The sequence below is a fragment of the Macaca mulatta genome, chromosome 4 (assembly GCF_049350105.2).
Source record: "Macaca mulatta isolate MMU2019108-1 chromosome 4, T2T-MMU8v2.0, whole genome shotgun sequence".
Lineage (NCBI taxonomy): Eukaryota > Metazoa > Chordata > Mammalia > Primates > Cercopithecidae > Macaca > Macaca mulatta.
In genome coordinates, this window is record NC_133409.1 from 21,679,731 (window position 1) to 21,707,574 (window position 27,844).

Below are 27,844 nucleotides of genomic sequence, written 5' to 3' on the forward strand. Positions count from 1 at the left end.
CACAATGCAAAAACAAGACATTTTATTGAAATACTTACCAAACAATGAAGTATGATAGGTATAACTTAATTAACACAGGCATTTTAGAAATTAAATTATGTTAAGACTTAGAGAATTCACAGATTCATAATTGTGTTAAGGAGTTCAATATCTACATTTAGAAAACAAAGCATTGTTCTCAAGTACTGAAATGCTTGATTCTTCAAGGAATCTTCTCGGCTGTAAAGACTTGAGAATCTTGTCTCCTGGCCTTGAAAAGAAATTTTAAAAAACAATTTTAAGCTATAAGTCAATTAATTAGAATATGTGTTGTCATTCTAACATAAAAAATAAAATCTGGATTTTTTTTTCAAGATAATAATGAAAATTCCTAAAGAAAAACTGTATTCTCAAACTTATAAAGTTAGGAATAAACATTTTTCCAGTCAAGACATAAACAAAGAAAATTCCTATCGAGATAAAGACAAAACAGTATGAAATAGAAAATGTCACTTTTTTAGGGAATAATGAGTCAAAAGTAAAATGCTGGCTCAAAGTCAGAGAGAGATGAACAAAAACAGAGGAGGCTAGAGGAAGACAGGGCTGTGCAGAGAGAAACTTTATAAACATTATGCATATCCCTCATTATAGTCTTAAAAACGTCACTTCAAAAAAATTTTCAATGTTTGTGCTATTTTCAAAACCTGAGTTCCAAATCAAGACATGTCAAACCAAGCTAAATTAAAACTAAGTTAAATCAAGCTGAGAATACAAGAATGACACAATGGAAAATTAAGAATATAGTGGGGTAACTTTAAAACTGCATATCGGCCGGGCGCGGTGGCTTACGCCTGTAATCCCAGCACTTTGGGAGGCCGAGGTGGGCGGATCACGAGGTCAGGAGATTGAGACCATCCTGGCTAATACGGTGAAACCCCGTCTCTACTAAAAACGCAAAAAATTAGCCAGGCGTGGCGGCGGTCCCAGCTATTGGGAGGCTGAGGCAGGAGAATGGCGTGAACCCGGGAGGCGGAGCTTGCAGTGAGCCGAGATCGAGCCACTGCACTCCAGCCTGGGTGACTGAGCCAGACTCCGTCTCAAAAAAATAAAAATAAAAAATAAAAATAAAAATAAAACTGCATATCATAATGTGAAAAAGAATTAAGGAACATGGCTATTGCATAAATTTGTATTTACTATTTAACTGAACTGCATTAGGTGATATAGTCTAAAATAAATCCCTTCACCTAAACAAGTGCTCCAACATCTAGAACAGGGTTTAAAATTAGTAGACACTCAAAACATATCTATGGTAGAAATGTCTTATGGTAATTATAAGACAGTGGCCAAGATAAAAAAAAATTTTTGAAAACCAATCACTCTTTTTCTATAATAGTTGAATGATTATTAAAAGATCAGAACTCATCATAAGTACAAATATGAAGAACAAAACATAAAATGCAGTTATAAATATATTTTGGGATACCATAAACTATCAAAATTGTTTTTAATCCTATAATTTAAAAAATTGTAGTTATTGCTTTGAAGAAATAGACTTTTAAAAAATTAGTTATAAAAGCTAATATGAAATAAAAGTAAAATTACTATTCTGCCCTAATTTAGATAAAGCTGCAGACTTCCACCTGATGATCTGCAAAACACTTGGCACATTAATATTGGCTGAATTCCTACAGTATAAAGTACTGTTAAAAAGGACAGAATCACTGTAAGAAACAGATGCTAAAAAAAATAAGTTATATTAAACTAGTAAGATTAAATTTTTTTCATTTTTCAAAATGTAATATCTTTTCAAGAAGAAATGTGAAACTGTTCATACAAAAGCTCAGCAAACATGACTATGAGGTTTTGTATCCTTACAAAAAAGGCAATATAGGGCAGGGCTCCAGATGCAAACTGCCTAAATTGGAATCCTGACTCTCTATTTAGCAGTTGTGCTACCTTAGGAATACAATTTCTCTCTGCCTCAGCATCCTCTTTTATAAAATGGAGATTAATAATGGTGTCTACTTTATAGGGCTGTTGTGTGGATTAAATTAGTTAACATATGTAATGTGCTTAGGATAGCCCATAGTACAGAATAAGCATTAGACAAGTGTTATTTCAATCTATTATAATTAAAATCTTATTATATTTATTATTGTTATTCCTTTTCTATCTGGCAGTGTTACACATTGTTAGCCAAGTTACGATTCTTACAGTTAAAGCACAGCTACTGTTCATGACTCAGAAAACTAGAACATCAAATATACAGTGCAGAGAGCACATTTTTAGTATTCTAACACCATAAACAGCTCCATTTCCAAGACCAGAAAGATAACAGCTAACTAAAATGTTCAGCAAGACTCCATAGTAATATTTAACCACACCTATGCTCTCGAATGTGTACGCTGGTGAGCAAGTGTCTTGGTATTTTAAAATAATTGAAACAAACCTCTAACTTTATCTGGACAAATTAATGATAGGGTTAAAAAAATTAATGTGGCTGGGCATGGTGGCTCACGCCTGTAATCCCAGCATTTTGGGAGGCCGAGGCAGGTGGATCACCAGAAGTTGGGAGTTTAAGATCAGCCTGGCTAACATGGTGAAACCCCATCTCTACTAAATATACAAAATTAGCTGGGCGTGGTGGTGCATGCCTGTAATCCCAGCTACTCGGGAGGCTGAGGCAGGAGAATCACTTGAATCGGGGAGGGAGGCAGAGGCTGCAGTGGGCTGGGATCAAGCCATTGCACTCCAGCCTGGGTGATAAAGTGAGTGTTGGTCTCCAAAAAAAAAAAAAAAAATTAATGTATGAAATGTTCTCAATGTGTACATTGGTGAGTAAGCATCTTGGTATTTTAAAATAATTAAAACAAAACTTTAACTTTCTCTGGACAATTTAATGATAGGGTTAAAAAAAATGAATGCAATTTTTATACTTAAATCATTACAAAGAAATCTTTTAATGTATCATAAGTAACTTAAAGAACCTCTTAAACAATCCTTGCCTTTACATCCCATGTTACGAGGCTGAAAAGATTACTCTAGCTCCATTATTTCAAAAACTTATAGTCCTTTCCCCCATGATCCCATTATTCTCCATAACTGTTTGTCTCTAGTCTTCAGTGTCTTTTCTCTTTAGAGGGAAATAAATCAATGTGAAGTATTCTGGAGCTTTTTTTCTTAATTTAGGGTTTACACATTTTCTAGACTTGATGTGCTATCATATCAAGTGGAAAATTTTCAATTCCTAGGAATTTTTCTATAATATTATGTCCCTCCCTGACAGTGTAGTGGCTAGGATTCAATTCCTAGAAATTTTTCTGTAATATTGTGCGCATCACTTAACTGCAAGGAATAAAGACAAGAGGAAATTCTAATGAAGTTAAATTCTAGAAATGTGAATATCCAATAAGCCCAAGTGCATAAAATAGAGCCTTAGGAATCACAAGAATCATATATTAATAAACCATAATTATAAGACCAATAAGAGTTAGGTCTCCTTGGATTAAGTTAGATTTTCTTATATATGTTTCTATTATTCATTGCTCACCTGACATTAAATACTTTTATGAAGCTCTAAGTATAGAAAGTCATTAAAGTACCATTTCAAATATAAATATGTTCATTCCAGAAAACTAAAAACATATAAAACCAAATGTCTTTTCAAACTTAATGAAACAGAGTAAGGTACTAAGGAATACAAAGTGGGCTAGGCTCAGTGGCTCACGCCTGTAATCCCAACACTTTGGGAGGCTGAGGTGGGCAGATCGTTTGAGCCTAGGGGTTTGAGACCAGCCTGGGGACCATGGTGAAACCTCGTCTCTACAAAAAATATAAAAATTAGCCGGGTGTGGTGGCATGTGCCTGTAGTCCCAGCTACTAGGGAGGCTGAAGCAGGAGGATCGGTTGAGCCTGGGAGGTCAAGGCTGCAGTGAGTCATGACCACATGCCACTGAACTCAGGCCTGGTCAACAGAGTGAGACCCTGTCTCCAAAAAAAAAAAGAGGGAAAAAAAAAGAAAAAAAAAAAAGAAAAAAGTGATAACATTGATTTTAAACTAAAAGTTTTAAACTTTTAAGTTCATCTCATTCAAACTTCACATATAAATATTTAGATACTTACAACTTTCTCCTCTGGAGAAAGAGCACCCTCTACTGCCACTATCTGGTATTGCTTATGTTTTAAATTTCCCATAGATTTTCGAAGTTGCTTGAGACTGCTAGCCTCTACGTCTTGCTTTAACAATTTCTGCATTTCTCGAGAAGGACATCCAGGATCAAATATTAGTAAGCATAATGTTCGGTTTTTTTTCTCTTCAATTCCAATAACAGTTCGACTGTGACCTATCAAAAGATTTTTTTGTTATACATATGTCACATCTACTTACAGTTATACAAATAGTCTCTGTATATATGCTGTGTGAGCATATGTGTGTTTAGAATATATAGTCGGACTCTCTGACACATATGTATCTGAGTTCTCCTAAGACATAAGAGTTTAGTTCTACTTCAGTTTTTTCATTTAACTTTAGTTTTCTAAAGGCTTCATTACAAAAAAAAACTCTGCTTTTATTCTGCCAAATATTTTACTTTTCCTTTCCCAATCCCTTGATCCTTCTTATTCAAATTATCTCAAATGAAAGAACAAAAACTGTTCTAGAACAAAATTCTCATGATTCCAAAAGGTAAACAAAAGTAAATCTATAAATGCTAGAAATCAGTGGAGGAAGCTTAACCTCTTATAGTTTGTATCCCTAAACAATGAAATTCCTAATATTTACTTCTGTTTATTCCTGTCAATCCAAACCATCATTCATAATTTACCAAGTATCTATGTGCGGAGTACTATTCCAAGCACAAAGGTATATAACAGCAGACAAAACAGACAAATGTGCCTGCCTTCTTGGAACTTATATCCTAATAGGAAGAGATACTCTAGAAACGATGTAAATAAATGAAGAAAATGCCAGTGGTGGGATGTTGGGATGAGTTGTACTTTTTTTTTTTTTTTTTTTGAGACGGAGTCTCGCTCTGTCGCCCAGGCTGGAGTGCAGTGGCCGGATCTCAGCTCACTGCAAGCTCCGCCTCCCGGGTTTACGCCATTCTCCTGCCTCAGCCTCCCGAGTAGCTGGGACTACAGGCGCCCGCCACCTCGCCCGGCTAGTTTTTTGTATTTCTTAATAGAGACGGGGTTTCACCGTGTTAGCCAGGATGGTCTCGATCTCCTGACCTCGTGATCCGCCCATCTCGGCCTCCCAAAGTGCTGGGATTACAGGCTTGAGCCACCGCGCCCGGCCTCGAGTTGTACTTTTTTTTGAGACAGCGGAGTGCAGTGGCAGAATCATGGCTCACTATAGCCGCCAACTCCAGGGCTCAACTGACCTTCCCACCTCAGCCTCCTGAGTAGCTAGGACTATAGGCATGTGCTGATTTTCTTACGTTTTTGTAGACACAGGGTCTCACTATGTCAACTCAGGTTGGTCTCAAACTGCTGGGCTCAAGCAATCCTCCTGCTTCGGCCTCTGAAAGTGCTACGATTACAGGCATGAGTGACCATGCCTGGCCTTGAGTTCCACTTTTAAGTAAGGTAAGGCAAGGTCAGGGAAGGCCTCACTTAAGTGACATGTGGGTAAAGACCCAAGAAGATAAGGGATGAACAATGAAGGACAAGTGAACCAAAAACAGAAAACAACAAGTGCAAAAGGTCCTGAAGATGTCAGGAATATCAACCTTCATTACCCAACAAAGTACTGTAGAAATATCAATCTTAATTTCCTAAGACAGTATTGTACTGTCAAAGGAGCTCTGAAAAATTAGACAGATTAATGTCATAATACTCTCTGCTATTATCAGACCAGCCTGGCCAACATGGTGAAACCCCGTTTCTACTAAAAATACAAATATTAGCCAGGTATGATGGCAGGCGCCTGTAATCCCCGCTACTCAGGAGGCTGAGGAGAATCACTTGAACCTGGAAGGTGGAAGTTGCAGCGAGCCAAGAATGTGCCATTGCACTCCAGCCTGAGCAACAGAGCGAAATTCTCTCTAAAAAAACAAACAAACAGAAACCTTAACCTGTCTAAAAGCAACAATTTGTTATCTTACAAATAACTTTGTCAAGTATGAGTTATATTAATACTAACCTTGATGCTGAAGATAGATAGGAGGTTTAGATGTACACACTACCTTTGGACTCCCTTCCCCCTCTGAAGAATAATAGTTCAATATCCATTCAAATAAGCGAGGGTGTGTACCCAAAGGACCAGTTGACTTATGAAAATCAACAATATGACACCTATTAAAAATTGACAAAATGCATATTTATTAAAGGGCATTTTAAAATATTTTCATTGATGGAGTTATCAAATACAACAAATTCTTAGTTTAGAACTAACTTTTTCTAGCCATTACTTCCCTGTAAAAGAAGAAAGAAAAGTAAATACAAATTTTTATTATTTCTCTCAAAAACTCCTTTTTGTGGGGGATAACTATTTAACAATTCTCCCTGTTTAACTATTCCTCTAACTAGCTACCTATTTAAAGAACTTCATATTAAGTCTGCTGACTAACCTAAAGGTTACAAACATTTTCTGATAAATAAAATCTCCATGAATAGTAAATAATGACCATACTTGATTTTTAAAAAGTCATCTACACATAATTTTTTCACAGTATTTATTCTAGTTTCTAACCCTGATGATCAGTTAGAAGCTGATTTCTGATTTTAATTCATTAGCCATTTGTATATATCAAATAGACCCAAAATACTTCAAATCTCTGTAACAGAAAATAATTGCAAAGATCATAAAAAATGTGTGTGTACCCACATCTATACATGTATCTCCTATTTTCCACCAGACCACTGCGGTATTCTTCCTTCAAGAGTAAGTCACCCTTGAATAAACAATTTTTTAACCAGAAACACTGGTTATACTACTCAACGACTGTTTTTGAAAGGTCAGGTACAACTAAAAAGCATTCGACAGCTTTATCATCACTTTAAACTACAGCACAGATATCCTGTCGTTGTTTCTCTTGGCAATAAAATCTCTAAAACATTCAAATTGCTAACCTCAGCCTCAGCAAATTTAATGCTGGTTACTGGGTTTTAAGTGCTCAAATAAACTTCTGGATAAACTGTTTATAAGTAAAAAGAATGTTTTGGGGTTAGCAGTTTGCATATTTACATTTAGAATACTAATTAAACAGTACCCTACAGAGTATAATTCATATAGAGAGCAACAAAAAGACATGTAAATAACTGTTAAACATATTCACAATATATTAATAAAAAAGCTTTCTAAATTATTTAAGGTACCAAGAAAGAAGCTGGACAAAAATTACAGCTGGGTACAGTGGCTCATGCCTGTGATCCCAGTACTTTAAGAAGCCAAGGCAAGTGGATTGCTTGAGCCTAGGAGTTCAAGACCAGCCTGGACAACATGGTGAAACCCCGTCTCTACTAAAAATAAAAATAAATAAATAAATAAATTAGTCAGGTGTGGTGGCACATGCCTGTAATCCCAGCTACTCAGGAGGCAGAAGCACAAGAATCACTTAAGCCTGGGAGGCAGGGGTTGAAGGGAGCCAAGATTGCGCCACTGCACTCCAGTCTGGGTGACAAACTGGAGACAGACTCTGTCTCAAAAAAAAAAAAAAAAAAAAAAAGAAAAAAGAAAAAGAAAAAGAATTACTTTAAAACTCAAAACATCAAAACATGACAGAGTATATATAATCTGAAAGTGTGAACAGATTGGCAAAAAGAAAAAGGAGGAAAGCAGAAATAAATTTAGAGGGCATTAAAATAGTTCTTTAAATTTAAGTTATTATATATACACACAATATTAGTTTTTCTATATAAACGAAAGAAATATTTTTACCTCTGAATCTAATCAATTAATGTGGTAAAAAGAATGTGATACACTGGTTAAATAACTTAGAAACAAACATAAAAGAAAATACAAAGCCATAAAGCTTAAGGCAAATGTTCCATTAAACATGATCACAGACATCTATCTCTATTTCCTCTTAAAAGCCCGATGACACAATACTGAAGGAGAAAATGATTTAAACATCCAAGGACAAAGAGAATGGGAATAGAGAGGAAAAAAGCTCACATCTTCAGAAAATGAAAAGCAGCACAGAGAACATATCCAAGTAAATAAAAGAAAATGGGCCAGGCACGGTGGCTCAAGCCTGTAATCCCAGCACTTTGGGAGGCCGAGACGGGCGGATCACGAGGTCAGGAGATCGAGACCATCCTGGCTAACACAGTGAAACCCCATCTCTACTAAAAAATACAAAAAACTAGCCGGGTGAGGTGGCGGGCGCCTGTAGTTCCAGCTACCTCAGGAGGCTGAGGCAGGAGAATGGCATAAATCCGGGAGGCGGAGCTTGCAGTGAGCTGAGATCTGGCCACTGCACCCCAGCCTGGGCGACAGAGCCAGACTCCGTCTCAAAAAAAAAAAAAAGAAAAGAAAATGGAGACTGTATGTTTCAAAATCAGAGAGAGGCTGAAAGCTTAGAAGCACAAGGTTTGAGAACAGTGAGGCTAAAAATATGAGATTAATTGAAAGTTTGCTTCGAAGGCAAATCACACCTTAACTCTCCCCTCCACTAATGCAGGAACTCTAGGGAGGAAAGTGAAAAACTCTTCTCTGGATAACTTCTGGGAAAAGATCTCTCTATATAATGATCTTTGAGAGTACCCCAATCAAATAGTAACCTTCCACCTAAGACTTTTAAATGAAATCTGCTAATCTGCAAGCTCTATGCAGTCCTTTTTAATGTTTCATTAAATCAGCTTTTTAATGTTTCATTCTTCACTCTCTGAATGGACAACTAAGGATTTCCAAAAGTTAAAAGAAAGCTTTCAAAATAGAAAAGACTAAAGTAACAGACATGAAAATAAATTAATATGGAACAAACAAAATGCAGGGAATAGAAAGAAAACATTGGAAGAAATTTTGCAACCATAAAGAAAATGATGCTGTGAAATTACCCCTTAACATAATGGTGAAAATAAAAATTTCAATACAGTAATTGGGAGATAAATTTGAGTAAATCTAGAAAATAAAACAAAAGGCAAAGATTTTAAAGAAAAAGACATGATAAACTTAGAAGGTAAAGAAGTTCAGGCCGGGAGCGGTGGCTGAAGCCTGTAATCCTAGCACTTTGGGAGGCCGAGGCGGATGGATCACCTGAGGTCAGGAGTTCAAGACCAGTCTGGCCAACATGGTGAAACCTCGTCTCCACTAAAAATACAAAAATTAGCCAGGCATGGTGGCAGGAACCTGTAATCCCAGCTACTCAGGAGGCTGAGGCAGGAGAATCACTTGAACCCAGGAGGCGGAGGTTGCAGTGAGCCAAGATCGCGCCACTGCACTCTAGCCTGGGCAACACAGCAAAAACTCCGTCTCAAATAAATTTAAAAAAAAAGAGAAGTTCAGTGGCCATCTATCAACGGTTCCACAAAGAAAACGGAGGGATTATAACTATCAAACAACAATAGTTAACCTCTGAAGTCACGCTGTGTGCCAGTCACAGTTCTAAGCACTTTATTATTCCATTTAATTGTCTAACTACTATTAATACCTTCTTTTATCAATGGTAGACCTAGGTACAGATGAGCTCATTCATTCAGCTATTAAGTAGGAAAGGTATGAATCAAGGTTAGGCAGTCTCACTCCAAAGTTCAAGCTCTTACCTACTATCCTAGATGGAACTAAGATCTTAGACAACTCACAATTCCAGATTCAAAGAGAAAAACAAATGCCTAACACAATGAATCAAAGCCCTACACCCCACAATGAAATTTCATAATATCATGAAATTACGACGGGCTAAGAGAAGACTGGAAAAACTTCCATAGAAAATAAATAGGTTATACATTTTAAAAATGAGAATCTGATCACATCTTACCATCCTCAATAGTAATATTCATCGCTAGACATCAGAAGAATAGAAACTTAATTTGATGTGAAAATGATTGTAGAATTAAGAATAATATAGCCATCCAAACTATCATTTAAGTAATAATGACTAGGCACCCTTTCTCAGGAAACTAATGAAGGAAGTGCTCGAGCAAAAGGAAGTAACCTAAAAAAGAGACATGAAATCCAAGACAAATCCAGGTCCTAACACACACACACACACACACACACACACACACACACACACACAGAGTGAACAAATGCTACATGATAATAGCTGTAGATCTAGAAGGCAAAAAGTCCAGATTGGAGCAAAGAGGACAGAAGGCTCCAAGAAGGATGTGTCCAAGAATAAGGAGAGCCTCAGATTACATGACAGGTGGGGTGCAAAAACTTGAGGCCATGATGTCGTCACATATTATAGTAAAAGAGAAAAGGAAACACAATTATTAACTCAAGAAAGAATTATAAATGATTTTAGAAAACAAAATCAGCAATAAGCAATATTTATGCAATTGTGTAATAAAATCTGACTTTATAAAATGATGTAAACTCTGATTTTAATAAAAACTGAGGTTTAATCATATTAGAAGGATTGAAGGTAAACAAGTATAAGATATTAAAACAGACAATACTTAAAACTCATAAACCAAGAAACAGCTATGAAAGCATACTATTTAAAAACAATGGAAGTGACAGTTGCCTCTGAGAGACAGGACTTGAGGGTAGAGGAGAGCACAAGATAGTGAATAGGTTACTGATTTTCAATACTACTTAATTCAGTGCTACTTAATTTTATTTTTAAACTATCTCTTTGATAAAAAATAAAATTTTAAAAAACAAAGCTCCCAGATAGGGAAATAACATTTATTTAGGTTTTAAGGTACATACTTTACCCTTAGGGAGGTCAGGAGTATATATACTTCACATGCTCCAATCCAGGCCTTTGTTCCCTGTAACCTGTTATTAAGTTGAGAGGCCCCCTGAGGATCAAAACCTTCCTTCCATGCATCTTCAATCATAGATTGAATTTTTGGAATGCAAGGAACCGACATACCTAAAATTACACAAGCAAACATATTACATGACTGTTAATAAAGTACTGAATAATATCATTTAGCAGTGCATCATGTACTAGGGGAACTTTACAGTTTTTAAGACAGTTATTCCTGACGTCTTCTATCATTTTCTCTTCTTCTAACCAGAATTCAGGTTTCTTATATAAATATCTGCTAATTGTTAAAGCTATTAATTATGTATGCTATATCATTCTATATCATATGTATTTTATCAGATGACAAGTTCAGAGTACTAGATTTCACATACCTTTTAAGCAATCATCATAAGCATCATTTTGTAATAATGATGAAAGTAGCATTTGGAAGTTTCTGTAACCACAACCCCAACCTTTGTCACCTAAAGATGAATGAAAGTGATCCACCACTGAAGAAAGCCACACCTGCCTCACATCTGTGGCAGCATTCTGATAATACCTATGAAGTGCTTCAATAATTCCTAAAGTAGAAAAGAGATTTAGAAGCAGTCATTATCACTTTTATATGACTATGTCATACATTTTTAGTATCAACCTCTCCTTCACACTCCATATCTAAATCCTGTCAATTCCATCTTCTTCACCTTCTTATTGCTATAACCTTAGTTTGTGCCCTTGCTTGTTACTATAGTCCAAGTTTCCTCACACTAGCATATTATTTATTACAGTTCATTGAAATTTTCTGCATCTGCAGGGCCCAGCACATAAAGTACAACTGTTGAATGAATGTTCTTCTTGTCTCTCCATTTTATTGTATAGACTACAGGAGATCATTCAGTCTTAATCAATTTGCTCCCGATCAAAAAATATTAATAGCTTTCTATTACTAACAGTTTTAATTTTTTTGTAATTTAAGATTTTATTTTGCAGATTATTCTGTAATTTTCGAAGCATGAGATAACACAAATGTTTTCATTTAAAAACTCAACTTCATGAATAATAAACATATCCCATACTCCAATACACTAAATTTCAACCCTTTAGTAACTTATTCCATTTTGCTATTTGGGGAGATGAATTAATTTGTTTGAGACAACAGAAGACAACTTTTCTTCAGGCAGAACAATAGGCTTAGGAATCTTATTAACAGCCTTATAAACCTAATTAGAATAGTTCTAATCTATGTTATATGAAGTCCACAGAAAGCTATCTATCAACTTACCTTTATTTCACATTACTCTTCTTGCTTTAAATTTGGCTGTGGCCTAACTAAACACATTAAACATAATTTGGCCCATGGAGTTTTAATTCAATTTAATTTTTTAAACTATAATTTTCAAATTCAGCATTTGCTAAGTACTTTTTATACACCTGGCACTATCGAAGTGCTAAGTACAAAAAGATAAATATGATAATATCCTTTAAAATGTCATGGACCCCAACTATAACAAGTGCTATAATATGGAAAAACAAGGTGTTAGGACAATGGACATCTGACTTTGTTCCTTTCCTGCTTTTAGTATACTCTCCTTATGTTTCAAAATTATAGATCCTTCACATGCTACTGTCTTCATAGACTCTTTTTCTGATTCTAACCTTGCTTTTGTGTCCCCAAGGTACTAGCCACATTCAGTCACAGAATACTATAGTTCTCTGTGTATATTTACATGCTCTACAGACTCTGTGAAGCCTATATGGGTAGGGAGATCTTATTTATATTCCCCATAACTTTCTCATAGCTTGTGGCACCAAAGACAATAACTAAATCTTTTTTGCTTGAATGGTTTCCTATAAGAAAATGGGTTTCTATCTTTAAGAAAGACAATAAAAGATCAGTAAATAAAAACAATTAAATGAACCAATAGTTGTAGCTGTGCCTTGCACCATGAAAAGGAGAAATACTGATCACTATAACCACTTCCAAAGAACTTAGAAAGACTTGAATTCAAGAAAAACAACAATTAAAATACTATATAACTGAGTACTAAATGTTGTAGCATGGAATGAATGGGTACCCTAGGAATTCAGAAAAAGAAAGCTAAATGTAGATTTTAATATATAGACTTTGATTAAGAGATCAAGACTTGAGACAGCCCTTTAAGAATGAGGTGGGGTGGCAGACAGAAAAAATAGAAAGAAAAGTAATAAACATTCTAGTATATTTAAGTATATATGTTACATATCAGATGGAGTGCCACACTGTCTTAGCAACATCATACAACTGCTTTAGGGGGAAATTTCCTTATACTTTTTATTCCTTAGCACCTAAATCTCTTTAGACATTTTCCACAGTAAACTTATCTTCAGTTATATTCTGTTGTTAAAATTATAATGAGATTGCAGTATAATAGTGAAGGCTCTTTAAATGATAGCTGCTTAATTAACACTTGCATAATTAATGAAAAATAAAAATCTCTGACAGTAAATCACTTCTATATTATAGGGCAGTGTGCTTTTCTACAGATATGTTTTCTTCCTGTACCCTAATGAATCATATCACACATCTGGAGGATGTTCTATGCCATAGTGAGAACTTTTTTACGTGGAGACCCCTGAAAAAATATAAAGGCAGCCTTTAGAAACAGACTCATGGATACATGAAAATCCATAATATACAGTATTACAAATAGGTGGAGAAAATATAGATTCAATAAATGGTAGTGAAATAAATAAGAATAATACATACTTGCTATAAGGACTGTTATAAATAAGGAGAAAATAATCAGATTCCTAGCTTCTTTCTCCTCCCTCCAACATATACATACAAATAAATTCTGGGAGGATTAAAAATCAAAATGTGAAATGCAAAATAGAAATATTTGAAGAAAACGTAAAAGTATATATTTGTGATCTTAAAGATGGGGGAGTTACTTAAGACACAAATACTAAATAGAAAGATTGAGAACTTTGATTATATTCAAATTCAAAACTTCTGTCTAATTAAAGGCACTATATATAACATTTAAACACAAACCATAGGCCTGAAAAAGATATTTGCATCTCATATAACTAATGAAAGAATAGTGTTCTGAATACTTAATGAACTACTATAAATCAGTAAGAACAAACTACCCAATAGAGAACAGAGAAAGGAAGAGAATAGGTAATTCATTCAAGAGGAAACTAACTCAGGAGTAATCCAGGAAATGCAAATTAAAACATGTATCATCTCATAACCTGTTAAATAGCAAAAATTTAAAAGTGTCACCATACAGTGTGTGAAATACACTGGTGTGAGTGTAGATTACAAGCACTTTGGAAAACAATTCTCCAATAACCTTAACAAAGTTGAAGATTTGCATGCCCTTTAACTTAGCATTCCAGTTCTGGATGCAATACTAGAGAAACTCCTGGAGGAGACATGCTAATAAATTATAAGAGTAGAAAACTGGAAACAATCTAAATGTTCATCAATATGAAAACAAGGTAAATGAGCTATAATTCATACAAGGAAATACTATACAGCAGCTAAAATGAATGAAGTAGAACTGTAAGAACCAACATACTTGAGCAAAACAATTTATAGCATACATGTTGTATCCCATTTATATATAAACACATGCAAAATATTTTATGCAAGTGTACACACACGGTAAGAGTACTAAAGCATGTATGAGACTGATAAATATCAAACTCTGGATAATAGTTCCCTTGTGGGGAGGGCAAATTAGAATCAGTAAAAGGGTACATAAAGGGCTTTGAATACCTATGAAAGGTGTTGAAGCTTTAAAAACTTTTAAGTAAATATGGCAAAACACTAAGATTCAAAAAATCTGGGTGGCAGTAACAAAGTTTGTTTCCATAAAAAGTCTGTTTATATATTAATATATACAAAGAAAAAAATTTTAATACTTGTCAGAAAAAAGCCGTATTATGGGGCAAGGAAGATATGATTAGGAATAACCAGCTGTGTAACCTTGCTTTGGCAAAGTCACCGTAACTTCTCTAAGCAACAGTGACCTTATTTGGAATATGTAACAGTACAGGAGAGGATGTTTGAGTTAAAGGATACAATGTATATAGAGCTGTCAGTGTCTAAAAATGTACAAACAATAAAACAGCCACCAGCCATTTGTGACCATGGAGAATTTGAAATGTGGCTGCCAAATTGAGTTGTGCTGTTAAGTAGAAAATACACAATGGATTTTGAAGAATGTACAAAGAATGTAAAATGTCTCAGTAATAGTTTTAATATTGATTACGTTTTGAAATAATAATGTAATGGATACACTGGTTTAAACTATTACAATTAACTTCACCTGATCCTTTTCACTTTTGTTAATGTGGATCCAGGAAATTTAAAATTATATATGTGGCTCACATTATATTTTTCTTAGCACTGTCTAGAGCAGTTTTTTAAATGTCAAGTAACACAATATAAAAGTAAATTTTTAAGTGAATTATTTACTGTAAAAATAATTCAGAGGTTTTAAAATGACACATTTTAAAAAAAATAATGTGCACAGATGGATTATGAAAATTAGGCAAAATTAAAATGATTCTCATTATTAGTTCAGTGGTGTAAGCAATATTAAAACAATGACTGATGTTTAAGTACTCACCGGAAGTTTTTGTTTTTCCATCATCAATACCAATAGCTAATGATTCCATCATATCAGCTTTTCTTCTATGAAATTCAGATGGAGGCATTCTTCCCCTATTTACTTCTATCTCCATATTTCGTAGTTGTTGTTGTTTGTATCCTCCAGAATTATCTAAACCATATTGTCTCTATTGAACATAAAAATAAATGACTTTTTACATCCCTGTAACTCTATGAGGATGGAAACTTATTATAATTTTATTTGGAAACATGTTGAAACATTCTAGTTTATAGACTTTATACAAGGTAACTTAAAGATTTTTACAAAAACTAATAACATACACACAAAAAAAGTATTGACTTAATAAGCAACCACTTCTTTATAATCAATCTCAGGGGCAAGAGATTTGCTTTTCCTGAAGTAGGGAAAGCAGAGGATCCTGTCTTTCTTTTTTTTTTTTTTTTTTTTTGAGACGGAGTCTCGCTCTGTCGCCCGGGCTGGAGCGCAGTGGCGCGATCTCGGCTCACTGCAAGCTCCGCCTCCCGGGTTTACGCCATTCTCCTGCCTCAGCCTCCCGAGTAGCTGGGACCACAGGCACCCACCACCTCGCCCGGCTAGTTTTTTGTATTTTTTAGTAGAGACGGGGTTTCACCGTGTTCGCCAGGATGGTCTCGATCTCCTGACCTCGTGGATCCTGTCTTTCTACCTCAGGTATTGGGAGAGGCAGAAGAGTTCTGAATGCATTACGGATTTTTTCAAGGAAACTTGTCAGTCCTTGTTATTTGGTTCCCAATCTAGTCCACAAAGGCCTACTTAATCCATAATTCATTTAGTCAGTCATGTTACACAATAAATGAACTATGTTTTGTACACTGGACTGAGAATCTCAAATAGTATGTATAAAACCATGGAAAAGTTTTCAGATACCTAAACGACTAACTTGCAAAGTTACATAATCTCCTTAAATATTGGAAACTTTTTGTATTGATCATGTTTTAAATTACATAAGGCATAAAGGTCTTAAGAAAAGCCAATTTTCTTTCCTATTTTGCAAGTATTATGAGTCACCAGTGAGAAAAAAAAATCCTACATTAGGTCTTCCAAAGCACATTCTAAGCAACAATACCCATGTGAGATGTTTGAGAAAAAAAAGAGAGGTCAAATACGTCCGGAAAAATTGTGATATGTACATGCACATTAGTATATTAAAGGTTTTGAGAAGTCCCAAAGTATACAAACCTGTTTAACTGAACACTTTCAAACCTATTCAATTGTAAACCCTTTTTATTTATGCACTATCCTATCATCGCTAAAAACAGAACATTTAAAAACTATGAGCAATAGGCCAGGTACGGTGGCTCAGGCCTGTAATCTCAGCACTTTGGGAGGTGCGGTGGATCACCTGAGGTCAGGAGTTCAAGATCAGCTTGGCCAACATGATGAAATCCCGTCTCTACTAATAATACAAAAAAATGAGCCGGGCATGGTGGTGCACACCTATAATCCCAGCTACTTGGGAGGCTGAGGCAGGAGAATCACTTGAACCTAGAAGGCGCAGGTTGCAGTGAGCTGAGACTGCACCATTGCATTCCAGTCTGGGTGACAAGAGCGAAACTCCGTCTCAAAAAAACAAACAAACAAACAACAACAAAATCTATGAGCATTATTAGCACAGATAACACTACAGTCTACAAATTAGGATTGAAAAAAGGAAAACAGACATTAAAATTTTAAATGCATTAAAAATATAGCAGATGCTGCCAGTTTAGTCCAACAGGTAAAATCACCCACCTAAGATAAATGAAGCCTCAAATATCATAAAAAAAGCATTTTCCCATAAAATAGTTCTTTCTAAATGCCTCAAATTGCGATCTGTAAAATAATTTAAGACTCAGGAGACATTAATTCTAGGTATAAATTTCACTTCCAAGTATCTATACAAACACTTAAATTCTGAGTCTTGGTTTCCTAATTTGTCCCATCAGCTTACACAGGTTTGAGTACAAGCTTTATCACTAATTAGCTGCCTGACACTGAGCAAGTTACTTAACCATTCTGTCTCCATTTCTTCATCTGAAAAAAAAAGGTGGGGTGGAGGAGCCTAAAATAACCATGAATTTGTTGTAAAGATTTTGAGATATTATATGTGAAGTGATTACTCCTGTGCCTGACTAGAATGAATATTTATAAATGGTGGCTGTTACAAACATGTTCAAATTTTTTTTTGAATAATAACAAGGACAAAAATAATATACTGGAGTCCTGAAAGCATATTTGAAAAATAACTTTACCAAATCAAAATATTATAATTCTTATTAATCTTTGTACCTGCAGCTTCTGAAATTCTTCTATTTCTTGTCTTGATTCTTCAGATCTCCTCTTTCTGTCTTCTTCTTGCTGAAGCTGGTGAGCCAATTGTAGATCACCAGAACACTGGACTCTATCCATGCCTGTTAGGTATTTTTAATGTTCAGAATAAAATAACTGTTATAATCAAAGATTATTTATTATTTAATACATGTTTTTAAAATAGAGTAAATGCTATTATTTGCCATTTATTCATGACTGTGATGATTTGGAACTGAGTACAAATCTAGCAAAACTTAGAACTGCTTCAGTAAGGAATAACCTCCAACTAAATGACAACTAATAGTGACTGTTTTTTTTTTTTGAGACGGAGTGTTGCTCTGACTGCCCAGGCTGGAGTACAATGGTGCGATCTCAGCTCACTGCAACCTCTGCCTGCCGGGTTCAAGTGATTCCCCTGCTTCAGCCTCCCGAGTAGCTGGGATTACAGGTGCCTTACACCATGCCCCGCTAATTTTTGTATTTGTAGTAGAGACGGGTTTCACCATGTTGGTCAGGCTGGTGTCAAACTCCTGACCTCAGGTGATCCACCAGCCTCGGCCTCCCAAAGTGCTGAGATTACAGACATGAGTTACTATGTCCAGCCTCACTGAGTGTTTAAGCTGTGACAAGCACTTTTCATTAATTATATCATTTGATCTTTATAACAATCTTATGAAGTAGATATTATTGTTTACTGAGGAAACCGGAATTTTAAAAGGTTAAGTAACATCCTTCATTGATACTCCTTAACATAACTAAGGCAGATTGATTTTTCCAAGAAATACTAGGGGAGAAAAAGAAAATAATAAAGAGCATAAAAATACACATTTACAAAGTACAGGTGTTAGATAATAATTTAATTACTGTTTGGCCCCTGAAAATGGTAAAACTTTGCAACAGTCACCCTGCATCTTCTCTACTCAGTGTCCCCCAGATCCATTTGTCAGTGGCTTCTGGCCACTATCTTGTCTCCTTAACCCCTCGACCTGATGTTTTAATTATATCACTGAATATTCTTCCTTTCCCTTCAAAGTTCTCAGCTGCTGCTACATCTTCCTATTTGGTCACCCTTCCATTCTTGGAGATATACAAGTCACATTCAATGTTTAGTGTCCCCTGAGGCTATCTACAGTGATTTACTTAGACCATATCTTTTTCTTATTACCCACTATACGTTTACAGTGTAATATATGTGCTCATACAAAGCCTATCATAAATAAGAGTAAGAATTAGCAGGCACTCAGAAACCACCAGAGCAGAGGACTTTTCCATCTTTGCTCCAATAATCTCAACTTTGGGTTAGGGTGAGTGAGCAGTAACACTGTCCATGAACACTGATACTGGTACTAAGATCATTGACGCTGGACACTAAAGACCTCTGTCTTAATAGAAGCTATCTACGTACCTTAAAAAACTGCAATAGGGTAAAATACAATTGGTTTCTCTTGGGATCTACTTTTTATTTTCGTTCAGTGGGCTTCTAAAATTCATATAGAATTTTTCCACTTCTAAGACACCATAATAATTACTTAAACAAAGCCACTATTAAAAAACGTAGGGGAGAAAGGAAAACTTTTATAGAATCACAATAAAACCAATAAGTCATTTAGAAGCCTGCTCAAGCAGCTCAAGATGCATTGAAAGATGTTTTGGTTATATAGTTCACATTCATTTGTCAAATTTTAGGTGCCATATGGCAGTTTTCTAGTTCAACAATTTTTGCTGACCAAATACAATATGCAGTTACTTCTAGCTGCTAAAGAAATGGCCTCAACTTGTAAATAAAACACTTTTAAAGGAAAAGATGTATTTTTAAATATTTTTTTCCATGTCACAAATCTAAAAATTAGATATGTGTCCTGGAAAGTAGAAATTAAATGATATTTTTATCTTTAAACATATAAACATACCTTGGCAAAAGCTGTTTTCTTCCAAATGCAAGTCAACATGTTCCTGAAGAATATGGTAATTGGTACATATAAGCCCACACATAGGACAATCATAGAGTGGCTGATCACAGTCTGTATTAGAGACATAATTAAGTTGTTTTTATTTTTTAATTTCAATTCTTTTTTTTTTTTTAAGACAGGGTCTTGCTCTGTTGCCCAGGTTGAAGTGCAGTGGCACCATCATGGCTCACTCCAGCAATCCTCCCATCTCAGCCTCCCAATTAGATGGGGCTAAAGGCATGCGCCACCACGCCCAGCTAATTTTTTTTTTTTTTTTTTTTTTAAGAGCTGGGGTCTCACTATGCTGTTCAGGCTGGTCTCAAACTCCTGGATTCAAGTGATCCTCCTGCCTCAGCTTCCCAAAGTGCTGGGATTACAGGCATGAGCCACCATGCCTAACCAAGTTGGTTTTATTTTTTTAACTTTTAGGTATTTCACCCCATGTCAAAGACTGTCTACCACTTATTAACCTTATATAAGTAAAAGCTCTTTGTAGTGGATTTAAAAGCTATTTTTCCAGTTCTAGGGTCAAGATAGAAGGCTGAGCATAGCAAAACCTCTCACACCACTCCAAAAAAAGGAAATATTAATAATAAATATTCAGATCTGTAGTCAAAACAAGAGAAGCAGAAAGGAAAACCAAAGCGGTAAGTAGGGCCCAGTCTAGATATGGGTTTTTAGGGCTAAATTCTCAGCACCCACCAGAGTGCTAAGGTGCTGAACTTAAACATTCAGCATAAAGCTGGGAATTAGGGTAATACTGTCTACACAGGAGCAGGAGATTAAAGAGCTACATCCATCACATAGCACTGCAGGCAGACAGGTCTAGCTTGCCAAAAACAGAAGTGGTCCATCTATAAGACCAAGACCTAGCAGATAGGGGACATAGAAGAGGGACCCAGAATTGTGTGTATACGCAGAGTGAAAGCATGGATCAATCCGTATATGTAAGGCCTGGTCTGAAAGCAGAGACTGTGAACAGCCAGGGTGAAGGAACCATGAAACTGCTTCACAGGGAAGGGATTATATAAAACTCCCAGAACAGATGAACACTAAAATTTGAATTGATAAACTCATTGGGGGCTGCAATGCCAAGAAAAATAGCCCAGAAATCTATAAACTGAAAAAGTTACCTGTGAAGAAATGGAGCTACAGTCATCCTTATCAACAGTAAAATAAGTATGTCCGAAATGCTCACTGAAATAAAGGAGGGAACTGAATCTTTGAAACCAGGACAGAAAGTTACTAAGCAAAAATAGAAAGATGAAAAAAATGAAAATATTAAGATATAATCATTGGAATAAAAAATTCAATGGCAAAGCTCAAGAGAAAATGAAGTATTAATAAGCACTCAAAAAATATTTCCAAAATCTGCACTAAGAAATAATGGTTTACAGCTTCCATAAGTAATGCTGGGGGATATAAGAGAAGTCTTTCAGCCAGTTCTCTACCATAATATGACTTAGAGTCGGAGCCAATGTCAAGGAGGCCTTTGCTTATCTCTTTGATCATCACACTACTGCAAGCCAAACCCTCCATCCCTTCTAGTTTTAAGTGATAACCAACCTTCCTCAACATTAGACCACACTACACCTCATATCCCTGTATACCTTTTTTACCACCAGAATCTAAACTATGCCTCAGAGGTTAGCCATCATCGTCCGGTGGAGTCATCTAGGGTTGACATAACCACCAACACTGTTCTGTCTATGAATCCAATCTAATTGTTCAGTGGCAGTGTCTTAACAATCTTTAAATATCTGAAGGACATCCACTGATCTGACCCAAGCTATTACCCCTCCTATTCTCCCAATACCTACCCAATGCCTTCCAGAAATATCATCTATCATCAGTCAGCTTCTCTATACATACAATCTTTCTCTGAATATTCACTTCACCTTCTTAACTAAAATCTGGTTGGTTCATGACATCCCATTTTCTCTACAGCCCCCTAACACAGAGGCAACTTTTCTTGCACAATTCAGGGCCCTAGAACTAGAAGAGGCATCCCCTTTGCTCCCTTTCATCATTGTCAAACCTGTTTTAGGCCCCATTTTTGTAATAATTCATGTCACCATAATATGGCATCGCCTACCTTTCTTAGTGCCTAATATTTTCTGAAGTCTTAGACACTCCTTTCATTTACTAGCAGCAATTTTAACACCTGGATCAAAATCTTCTTTTCCTAGCCCCTATACTATGATCATTCTTAGCAACTTCAATATCCATAGGGATAGTTCTATGCCTTTATTTCCAATAATCTTTTCCTTTACCCTAATTTACCCACGGAATGACAAAAATTATACCCATAATTTGTTATCACTAATAAATGAACCACCTCTGAAATCTCAATTTCAAATATCACTCCCGACCACCTATCCTTCCATCTCACTTCTTTTAATTCTACCACTCTAAAAACTGTTTGACCTAACTAAAACCTCCTATATAGAATATACAAACCCTATTTTTTTGTCATTCATTACCACCCTCATGTTTTTCTTTACTTTCTAGTCCAGATTCCATGCATCTTCTCTATATGATAATCATTCCCTAAAAACCACCTGCAAATTCACCTGTTCCATTTACTATAACTGAACATTGGTTAAACCTAGCTATTTTCCTATTTAACTTCTGTACTTCTAATGACAACAGGTCTTTTTTAAACTCAACTAAACATTCAGACTCATAAGACTACCATAATTCACCAGTTTACTGGTCCTGAGAAACTTGCAGGAAACATTGTGTCAGCAAAGGATTTTCAGGCATTTTTAATCAATACACTTATTTTTTTCCTTGCAGCAGTCCATAAGTTTTCATTATTAGCAGATAATAAAATGATCTACTTAGAATATTCAAGGGAATTAATGTAGAATTATTAAAATTAGTAACAGGCCAGATGCAGTGGCTCACATCTGTAATCCTAACACTTTGGAAGGCTGAGGAAGGAAGACTGCTTGAGCACAGGAGTTCAAGACCAGCCTGAGTAACATAGCAGGACCTCATTTCCACTAAAAAAAAAAATTATCTGGGCGTGGTGGTGCAGGCCTGTAGTCCCAGCTCCCTGGGAGGCTGAGGCAGGAGAACCACTTGAGCCCAGGAGGTCAAGGCTGCAGTAAGCCATGATCATGCCACTTAACTCCAGCCGGGGTGACATAATGAGACCTTGTCTCAAAAAATATAAAATAAAATAAAATTAGTAATAGTTGAATAAGACTAGATACCTCAACTATCTATAAAAATTGACAGTGTTTCTATAAAACTGCAAAAGTTTCTTAGATGAGAGGGAAAAAATCTAATTTACAAAAGCAACAGAAACTATAAACTATACAGAAATAAAGCTAACACAAATGTACAATGAAAAATCAACACAAAGTCGGGCGTGGTGGCTTATGCCTGTAATCCCAGCACTTTGGGAGGCCGAGGTAGGTGGATTGTCGGAGGTCAGGAGTTCCAGACCAGCCTGGCCAACATGGCGAAACCCTGTCTACTAAAAATACAAAAATTAACTGGGCATGGTGGTGGGTGCCAGTAGTCCCAGCTACTCGGAAGGCAGAGACAGGAGAATTGCCTGAACCCAGGAGGCAGAGGTTGCAGTGAGCAGAGATCGTGCCATTGCACTCCAGCCTGGGTGACAGGGCGAAACTCCATCTCAAAAAAAAAAAAACAAAAAAACACAAAATTGTATTAAAGGATACAAAAGATGACCTGAATTAACGGGGAGATGTACTTTGATCTAATTTAAAACAAAATTACAACAGTTTTCATGAAACTTGACAATATGGCTATAAAACTCAAAAGAATGAGAAAGTCTAAGTTGATAATGAAAATGAAGAACAAGGGAAAAACTGTCCTATCTGATGTTGATGACATTTTACAAAATAGTTATTAAAATGGTGGTGTAATAAGGAAACAAAAGTCACATACATAAATAAAGCAGAAGTAAGAGACCAGAAACTGGCCCACACAGATATGAAAATGTAATAAAAGACAGAAACTATATTATAAATCAGAGATAAATCTGGTTTCTGTACAGAGAAAACCTAAAAATTAGATCCCAAGTTCACGAAATACACACATGTACACACACACACACACACACACACAATCCAGAAAAAATTTTAAAAAGTGAAAATATAAAACATTAAAGTTTTTAGAATATATGAGAATACCTTTTTGAACTCAGAGTAAAGAATACTTTTTTAGACAATACATAGAAAACAAAAACAAAATTCAAATACTCCACAAAATTCAAGGATAAGCAACATCTTATAGAATACAGCTGTAGGATTAGTATTGAGAATATATTTTAAAAGCAACTGAAAAAAACTCAAAAAATATTTGACAATATCCAGGTGAAAAATCCATGTAACTCAAGTGTACAAAAAATGTAACATGCAGTTCATAATAGAGGAAATTAAAACAACTACATACAAGATATTTCATAATCAGAGAAATGCACTAAAAAAGAATGTAGACACTGACTCCATACCTTTTACAAAAATTAATTCAAATAATTCACAGATCTAAATGTAAAATGCAAAACTATCCAACTTCTAGAAGTTGGCAAAGAGTTTTTAGACACAACACCAAAAGCATGATCCATGAAAGAAGAAATTGTCAAGTTGCACTTTGTTAAAATTAAAAACTTCTACTCCATGAAAGACACTGTTAAAAGAATGAAAAAACAAGCCACAGACTAGGAGAAAATATTTGCAAAATACACATCCAAAAAAGAACTTGTATCCAAAATACAGAACAATTTTTTTTTTTTTTTTTTGAGACAGGGTCTTACTCAGTCACCCAGAGTGGAGTGCAGTGGTGTGATCACGGCTCACTGCACCCTCCACTTCCCAGGCTCAGGTGATGCTCCTATTTCAGACTCCCAAATAGCTGGGGCTACAGATGCAAGCCACTAGGCCTGGCTAGTGTTTTGTTTTTGTTTTTGTTTTTTTGAAGAGACGAGCTTTTGCCACGTTGCCCAGGATGGTCTCCAACTCCTGAGCTCGAGGGATCTGACCACCTTGGCCTCCCAACTTGCTGGGAATACAGGCAACAGCCATGACACCTGGCCCGACAAATTCTTAAAGTCCAACAATGAGAAAAAGACCTAAGATCCTACATGTGTACACACCAACAACAGAGCCTCAAAATACATGAAACAAAACCTGACAGAGCTGGAAGTAAAAATAGATATATTTACAATTATAATCAGGGATTTCACAACCCCTTCTCAAAAACTGATAGAACTACTAGACAGTTCTACTATAGAAAAACGAGCAAGGATATAAATAATCTGAACACAAACAACAGGATCTAGTGACATACATACAACATTCCACCCAACAAAGCAGAATACACTTTTTTTTCCCAAGTACCCATGGAACATGACCAAGACGGATCATGTCTTGAGCCATAAAACAGGCCTCAACAAATTTAAAAGAACTGATATCACAGACAGTTTGTTCTCCAATCATAACAGAATAATGGAGTCAAACTAGAACTCAATGCAAAGTCAGAGAGTCCAGGACAGTCCAGATGCTACTGGGTTAGTGACAATAAAAAGAATACCCTCCGGAAACTAGACAGAAAGTTCCAAAACTACTCTCAATGTAGCTGAAACATTTTATATCTGCATCAAAATTCTTTTCCATAATGTACTTTTATATTTCAATAATGGCAAATGAAAAATGCTATAGACATAAAATGGATTTCAAAACACATCTGTGGTAAGCTGACTTACAAACCAACTTTTAGACCACCACATATTAAATTGAGGCTGTAAACTTATAATAATTTACATTGAAATGAAAACTTTACCTTCCAATGGAATGTCTAAAAGATTGGCATGCGTTGTTTTCACATGAGTTTCCATATCTTCACTATGCTCCTCTATTTTTCCACAGAATGGACATTCGGGAGGACCATACGTTGTTTCATAAATAGATCCTTTTACTTCGGTTAGGCCAGACTGTTTTTCCCTACTTTTCAGGAATTTTCTAGATTCAGTTAAGTTCTCTGAATAAAAGGTTTCATGTTTTAAAGTACTATCTTTAGTCAGGCATTGAGATGAATTTTTTGGATGATTAGATGCACAACCTGAAAGAATACTTGAATTAACTTCCATTCCACACTGTAGGGTGTTGTCTTTCTTGTTATCTGAAGTTCCAAATTGTACAGTATTTATCCTCTCAAAGTTTCTTTCAAGTGTATTCTGCTCAAAATGAGCTGTTTCAATATGAAAACACATTTCATCGTAACTCACACCTGACAACTTGCAAAACGGACATACAATTTCATTTTCCATGTGAACAATTAGGTGAGCTTTCATGTCTGGTTCTGAGGTTACTGTTTCACCACAAATATCACAGGAAAGCATGGTATGACAAGTAGCTAGAAAAGAACATAACATTATTTTAAATTTCAAAGTAAGATTTGAAGGAAAAATGTGTTTCATAAAATGATTTGAGACAATTATTTGGTCTTTAACGCTGGATTATTTTGATGAAGAAGTTTTCAATGTACTTACTGTTCCTCAAATACAAAAACTTATTTATAAATATCAACCAAAATTTCAAGTTTATGTTTTCAAAAAAAAAGGCAATAATGAAAACAAGTGATTTTTAAAATAAAATATTTCAAAAAAATGTCTCTGGCCCAAGGCAGAGAAAAAATAACGTTTAAAAAAATTGTCCAGGTAAGATAAATCAGGTAAGAAAAAATGAAGAAAAGAAACCTATTTATCAACTGATATATCTAAATACTGAACACTGAAGCTGATTATATTGAGGAGGGTAAATAAACACATCTTAATAGCAGAGTTTAACACTTAAACAGCCTTAAATGTGTCACACTAATTTAAGTGCTATTATTATCGTTCTACACAAAGAAATTCTGGCTCAGATAGGTCACCACAAGCAGAAAAAGGTGGAAGCCAAAATGCCAACCCCGTCATGCTCCGCAGCCTGTATCCTCAGCCCCAAGAATAAAAGCAGAAGTGGTATAGTAGAAAAAAGCACTTATTCCAGAGTCAAGAGAACTGGGTAATAATTTCAGATTCGTCATTTTGGGCAAGGTATCTCATCTCTCTGAGGTTGTCAAAGACTACTGTAAAATCCAAAGGTAGTTACTTTTGGATTTTATGGACAAATAAAGTGCTGACTACTGACATAAAAGTGTTTAAAGACTATTTAAAATCAAACAGGAAAAGTAATGGCACTATTCCCTTCATTTAAACAAATTTACCTTTAAAATACCTCCCTACATTGTCCTTATTTTTCTCATTTCTCTCCAGACAAATGGATATAGTCTCTGATTTTAGAAGGCAGTTCTCCCGGGCCCCCAGTGGGATTAAAGTCACACCCGGAGTTTATTCTCTTCCGGTGGCTGGGACACGGTCAGACACAGAATGATGCACTTGGGCATGGACTCAGATGAAGCGGGTAAGAGACAAGAGGGTACCCAGGCGCCTCAGAGGAAGCGAGTGAGAGACAAGAAGGTACCCAGTGCCAGGCTAGGCACTTGGTGGGTGAAGTCAGAATGCCGCAAGGCCGAGTCTCCCAAACGTTCCGCGCCAAAGGCACAAGCCAGGGACGCGAAACTAGCAGGCACTAAGTGGGTCAAGGCTTTGGGCCTGGGGAATGAGGGAGGGGACCATCAATTCTTACCGGCCCAGAGGCCAGCAGCTGCCACACTGCGCGTCGCTAGGCTTCCCCTTCGGGCCTCGCTGGCAGAGGAGTGCGTGCGCAGCGTCCAATACCTCTCCCGGCCTGATGACTGAGGCCAGGCCTTTCCAACACGCAGAGTTTCACAGTTAACGAGGAAAGAATTAGGAACTTCCAACACCTCGGTCCGCAGTACCTCATTCAAAAAGCACTTCCTGACGCCCACGGAAAGGAAAGAATCCCAGCATGCGCCGCTCGACGCCGGTCTGTGTGCAGTGCATTCTGGGAGATGTAGTCATTTTTGCATTCCTCCCATTTCCGAGTTTTTCCTTCTTCCATCGGGTTTCCTGCTCCTGATTTGCTAGGAGAGAAAACTGGGCTCTGAGGTCATTCAGACTTAATCTGAATAAGTTCATAGGGCAGGTCCTGGGGCA

At 36.1% G+C, this 27,844-nt stretch overlaps 1 protein-coding gene across 1 annotated transcript; it reads right to left on the bottom strand.

Moving 5' to 3' along the window:
• Positions 1-27,620, bottom strand: ZUP1 (zinc finger containing ubiquitin peptidase 1). The gene is made up of 10 exons (XM_015137536.3): positions 27,414-27,620; positions 25,567-26,139; positions 19,711-19,821; positions 17,780-17,901; positions 15,470-15,638; positions 11,240-11,428; positions 10,805-10,970; positions 6,125-6,276; positions 4,105-4,325; positions 1-250 (listed from the first exon to the last, which is right to left on the bottom strand). Exons 2-10 carry the CDS (start codon positions 26,123-26,125, stop codon positions 203-205), a joined length of 1,737 nt encoding a protein of 578 aa, XP_014993022.2. The 5' UTR covers positions 26,126-26,139; positions 27,414-27,620; the 3' UTR covers positions 1-202.
• Between the last annotated feature and the right edge of the window lie 224 nt (positions 27,621-27,844).

Excerpts from the sequence above, each read along its gene's own strand:
- ZUP1 (XM_015137536.3), bottom strand. The coding sequence starts at position 26,125 with ATGCTTTCCTGTGATATTTGTGGTGAAACAGTAACCTCAGAACCAGAC. Across the intron at positions 19,822-25,566 it reads TTTAGACATTCCATTGGAAG|ACTGTGATCAGCCACTCTAT; the intron begins GTAAAGTTTTCA and ends TCTCTAATACAG. Across the intron at positions 251-4,104 it reads TTTCTCCAGAGGAGAAAGTT|GCCAGGAGACAAGATTCTCA; the intron begins GTAAGTATCTAA and ends TTTCTTTTCAAG.